The sequence below is a fragment of the Cricetulus griseus genome, chromosome 4, assembly GCF_003668045.3.
Source record: "Cricetulus griseus strain 17A/GY chromosome 4, alternate assembly CriGri-PICRH-1.0, whole genome shotgun sequence".
NCBI lineage: Eukaryota > Metazoa > Chordata > Mammalia > Rodentia > Cricetidae > Cricetulus > Cricetulus griseus.
In genome coordinates this window covers 231,032,668-231,038,671 of record NC_048597.1, presented here as the reverse complement: position 1 = coordinate 231,038,671, position 6,004 = coordinate 231,032,668, and the positions used below count along the sequence as shown (strand labels likewise).

At 35.3% G+C, this 6,004-nt stretch overlaps 1 protein-coding gene across 1 annotated transcript; it reads left to right on the top strand.

The window, feature by feature from the left end:
- Positions 1–1,398: 1,398 nt before the first annotated feature.
- LOC100763889 (zinc finger protein 120) lies at positions 1,399–5,124 on the top strand. The gene has a single exon (XM_027415539.2). It carries the CDS (start codon positions 1,408–1,410, stop codon positions 2,635–2,637), a length of 1,230 nt encoding a protein of 409 aa, XP_027271340.1. The 5' UTR covers positions 1,399–1,407; the 3' UTR covers positions 2,638–5,124.
- Positions 5,125–6,004: the final 880 nt, after the last annotated feature.

The following is a 6,004-nucleotide window of genomic DNA, read 5'->3' as shown; positions in this document are numbered from 1 at the left end:
AGACAAGGAATCAATGCCTTAACAGATATCACCATTTGAATCATTGCTCCCTCAGAGCTATTTTGTAGAACTGCCAATCCATTTAGTTTCATACCTCTCATTTTACAGAAGGTATATATGCAGCACAGATATGTCTAAAACCTTCTAGTAAGCAAATAGTCCACAGTAAAGCTAGTGTTACTCATATAGTTGTTCTGGCCTTGGTAAGTTTATTGAGGCAGTTAGTTTGAGTCAAGAATTAATGGAGACAGTTGTTGTGGAGAAACTTTAATTCCTATATCTTATGTCTGTGAGGAACAGAAAGTCAAACTGTTGAATGCAATGTGGAAACCTTTTTTTTTGTTATTCTTCCTTCAATAGGTATATCATATATTACTCTGGATAGAAGCCATATAAGCATAGGGATATGGAAAGAAGCAATGTATCTCTCTTCATCTCAGAACAATTAGAAGATATGTAGTAGTCCCCATGTTGAGTAGACTTGTTGAATGTGGTTCAAGAATACAGTTAATTGGTGTTCCAGCTTCATTGGGACTACATCAACAAACTCGTTGCTGAAAGCTGTATGAGTACTGGGAATGTGTAAATACTTCTATTTGTCTTGGTTCACTTTGCAAATATAACACAGAGTATAGGGAAATTTATCAATGGAATAAGTCAGGGAAAGGTCTGAATTCTTCCAGTTCTTTTAAATATGTGAAATTTCTCATAGAGAAATTGGATGCCATAAATGTGAGCCAGATAATAAAGGCTCCTACCATGACAGGTTTCTTCAAATATGCAAAATAATCCTTAATGAAGGAGAACAACATGAATATAAACAAAGTGATAAAAGCTTGAGATCTTATTACTCTTTACAATTGGACCAAATTATAAAATTAATTCATACAGATATAAAGATTCAACAGAGATATGAATGTGGTAAAGCTTTTTCATGTGTCATTTATCCTTGCAGGCATGAAAGAAGTCATAGTGGAGAGAAACCTTCTAAATATCCTCAAAGTGTGAAAGCCTTTGCATATCAGAGTCATCTTCAAAGTTGTGAAAGATTTCATGCTGGAGAGAAATCCTATGAAGGTATTCAATATGGTGAAGCCTTTGCATGTCATAGTAGTCTTCGAATACATAAAGGAACACGTACTGGAGAGAAACCCTATGAATGTAATCAGTGCATTAAAGCTTTTGCATTTCGCAGTCATCTTCAAATACATAAAAGAACACATACTGGAGAGAAACCTTATGAATGTAATCAATGTGGTAAAGCTTTTGCATCAAATAGTCATATTCAAATGCATAAAAGGACACATACTGGGGAGAAACCCTATGAATGTAATCAATGTGGTAAAGCCTTGGCATCTCAAGGTAGTCTCCAAATACATAAAAGAACACATAGTGGAGAGAAACCCTATGAATGTAATCAGTGTGGTAAAGCTTTTGCTCGTCAAAGTTGTCTCCAAATACATAAAAGAACGCATACTGGGGAGAAACCCTATGAATGTAATCAGTGTGGTAAAGCCTTTGCACATCAAAGTAATCTCCAAGTACATAAAAAAATACATACTAGAGACAAACCCTATGAATGTAATGAATGTGGTAAAGCCTTTGTATGTCAAAGCAGTCTCCGAATACATAAAAGAACACACACTGGAGAAAAACCCTATGATTGTAATCAATGTGGCAAAGCATTTGCATGTCACAGTTATCTTCAGATGCATAAAAGAACACATAATGGAGAGAAACCCTATGAATGTAATCAATGTGGTAAAGCCTTTGTATGTCAAAGCGGTCTCCAAATACATAAAAGAATACATACTGGAGAGAAACCCTATGAATGTAATCAATGTGGTAAAGGCTTTACATGTCACAGTCAACTTCAAAATCATACAAGAACACATACTGGAGAGAAACCTTATGAATGTATTCAATGTGGTAAAGCTTTTGCATGCCACAGTCATCTTCAAATGCATAAAAGAACACATACTGGAGAAAAACCCTATGAATGTAATCAATGTGGTAAAGCGTTTGCACAACACAATCATCTTCAAAGGCATAAAAGAATACATACTGGAGAGAAACCCTATGAATGTAATCAATGTGGTAAAGCCTTTGCATCTCAAAGTAATCTCCAAATACATAAAAGAACACATACGGGAGAGAAACCCTATGAATGTAATCAATGTGGTAAAGCGTTTGCACATCAGAGTCATTATCGAAGTCATGAAAGAATACATACTGGAGAGAAACCCTATGAATGTAATCAATGTGGTAAAGCGTTTGCACATCAATGTCATTATCGAAGGCATGAAAGAACACATACTGGAGAGAAACCCTATGAATGTAATCAATGTGGTAAAGCCTTTGCACGTCAGTGTAGTCTCCAAATACATAAACGAACACATACTGGAGAGAAACCCTATGAATGTAATCAATGTGGCAAGGCATTTGCATGTCAAAGTAGTCTACAAATACATAGAAGAACACATACTAGAGAGAAACCTTATGAATGTAACCAGTGTGGTAAAGCCTTTTCACAACTCAGTAGTCTTAAAATACATAAAAGAACACATACTGGAGAGAAACCCTACATATGTAATCATTGTGATATACCCTTTGTATCAGAAACCTTCAAAAATATAAAAAAATCATACTGCAGTGAAGCCATCTAAATGCAGTTACTGTAGTGATGTTTTGCAAGTCATGGTAGTCTTTATGCAAGAGCAAAACATTTTGTGTGCAATAGGTCTAGTAAAGCCTCTGAATATAGCATTAGACTTTGAGTATCTGAAAAAACTCATACCAAAGGGAATCTGCATATAAATGATTTGGTGAGATCTTTAGCCAACAAGCTTACACAAGATTATTTATTTAGTTACACAAGATTATTTATTCTGGAAAAAAATTTGACAATGCCAACAGTGTTCAAGCATTATGATGTCCCTCTTTATTTTGTTTACACTGCAAACTCACATGGACAAAAGGCCTATATTTAAATAATAAGGTAACCATTTGGGATCTCATAGTTTTCTACAATTACATGAGATAATGAATCCAGGTGTAAAACTTCATGGATGTATAGTAGTGCCTTTTCTGTTGCTGTGATAAAACCTACAGAAGGATTTAATTTGGCCCTTAGTTCCAGAGGGATACAGGATCACTATGAAATTGGCATGGAAACAAGTGTCAGACATGGCAGCTAAAGTAGAATTTACATCCTTAACCTGTAGCATGAAGCATAAGTATAAACTGAAAATGGTGAGCAGATGTAAACTCTCAGGCCAACTCCCAGAGACATATTTCTTACAGCAGGGCTGCATTTCCTAAATCTTTCCAAGTGATGCCACAGACTCAGAATAATTGATTTCTCTGACTTTAGTGTACATGCTTGATTTATTTTACATGAACCAATTCATGACAGAGAAAAACTCTATAAGCCTTTAAATGCCTCAACACCTGTGTTACAGGAATTACAAAAGAGTGAAAATTAGTTTAAAGATTTGTTTTGAGTTTAATTATGCCATGTCAGTGTGTCTTTGTATGGGTATGTGCTTTCTTGTTCCCAAGAAGATTAGACGTTTGGGGCTTCTTTTAGTAGGAATTACTGGCAGTTGTCAAAAACCTGACACTGGTCCTGGGAATAAAGTTGTATTAAGGGTTCAGCTGTGTCTCTAGCCCTGCAAATATGTTTATGCTTTTTATATCATCCTGATATCATTAAATAGGGAGGAACTCATACAAGAGTAAAACCCTATTCATGTAGACAGTTTGGTAAAGAATTTAGCCAGGTGGTAGTGGCACACACCTTTAATCCCAGCACTCGGGAGGCAGAGGCAGGAGGATCTCTGTGAGTTCGAGACCAACTTGGTCTACAAGAGCTAGTTCCAGGACAGCCTCCAAAGCCACAGAAAAACCCTGCCTTGAAAAACTAAAAAGGAAAAAAAAAAGAAAGAAAAAAAAAGATTTTAGACATTACAGTTGTCTTAAGTTTCAAGAAAAAAAAGTTTCATCTCTTTTTCATCATATCCTAGAAGTAAGTAAATCATAAACCAAGTTCATTAAAGACTGATGTGATGATCACATTGTATCTTCTATTTTACAACACTGGAGATAGATATTAAAGTGTACTATCTGTGGCAAATCCATTTAGTGAAGTTTATTTTGTGGTCTTATTCCTTCTATGGCTTTGATCATCTTCTATTGTGCTTTCTCCTAGTTAGAGATTTTTTTTTTCTGCTGCCAGGTGTATAATAGGATTGCTATCTTCTAAGTGGTCCATTTTCATTTGAATACCAGGCAGTGTGTAATCATACTTTTCAAGTTAGGGTGTCTGTGAAAGGGTGATGGGGTTTTGTTCCTAGTTTTATTTTTCATATTTTTCACAAGTTCCCTTGAAATGTTGTTTGTTATCCATGCTGGCTTGGATGTCAGTGATTAGTCAGGGATACATATGAACTTGTGATCTTCATGTGTTATTCTCCTAAGTACAAGCCTAAGGGTAGGTGGTGTACACCCAATGTTTTCTGTTTTGTCAAAATATTTTAACAATGTTAATGTTAAAATACTTGTTAGAGAATATAAAAACACATTAAATGCCTCGTGTGTATGCAAAGAAACATTTTCATCTATCTGAAAGAGATATAATGAGGTAGGATAGTCAGTAGTCAGCTGCGTATTTCACAGTAGAATGGAGATGCTATATATATATATATCTTGAAGCTCCATGTATCTTCATGTCTTCATCAGTTATGTCATTTTGAAGTATTGCCTTCTAAGTGAATACAGAAATGCCAGATAATGTAATGGCAATGAGATTTATTTTAAATTTTTTTCTGGTGTGTGTGTGTAATGTGACTATGGGCTTTTAGGCCATGACAAATATGTGGAGACCCAAAGAAAACTTTATGGGGTCTACTTTTGTCCATCTTCATATGGTGATCAAGATGAGGTAACAACCTTGCACACCACAGACATTTCCAACAAAGTTTCTCATTGATGCTCAAATAAGATTAGTTGAAACATTAAATCAGTAAAAATGGTCTTCTTTTCAGATTGTAAACATGTTTTAATTGAAAGGTAATGGAAAATAGGAGAAATTAAATAATAAATCCTATTAGCAAATGAAAATTATCCACTGCTATCTCTTTTGTTATTCCTTTGTTGTGTGTGGAATGTGTTGATTTATTATGAGGACCAAACACTGTTCATAACATTTTCTCAGAACCACAAGTGAAAGCCAGTGAATAGTTTCTATGAGTAAAGGTGGTTGCTGCTAAGCCTGAGGTCCTGAGTTCAATTTCTCGGAGCCTATTTTATTCCTACATATTTTCTCTTATTTCTATACTTGTGGGAATATGTACCCTCACACACCAACACATTCATAAGTAATTAAAAAAACCAAATAAATGCCATTGAAGTCACTTGCAACTAAATGATTCCCTGGCTTCCATGTCTAGAACTCACATAGGATAATAAGATAAAAGAAACCTATAAATTGTCCTCTCAATGCCACATACACATCCTGGCAAACAGTTCAAACATTTTTAAAGAAAGCAAAGAAGATAACTCAATTACTGAGAATATATAAATTGATTTTCCAGGTTAAATTACTACTATAGAATTTCAGAAGTATTACTGTTCATCAAAACATCGATGATTCCCTTTTTTTTTTTTTTTTTTTTTTGGTTTTTTGAGACGGGGTTTCTCTGTATTGCTTTGGAGCCTGTCCTGGAACTAGCTTTTGTAGACCAGGCTGGCCTCAAACTCACAGAGATCCCCCTGCCTCTGCCTCCCAAGTGCTGGGATTAAGGTTGTGCGACACTACCACCCGACTTGATGGTTCCTTTTTAAGTCTTATTTTATCATTAATTCTCTCATTCAAGGACAGAGTCATTTTAAAAACAAGTTTCACCTCATCTTAGTGTCACATGCCTATAATCCCAGCATTTGGGAGACAGTGGACAGCTGTGGATTTGTAGAGATATCCTATCTCCAAAATATCCCCAAAAGA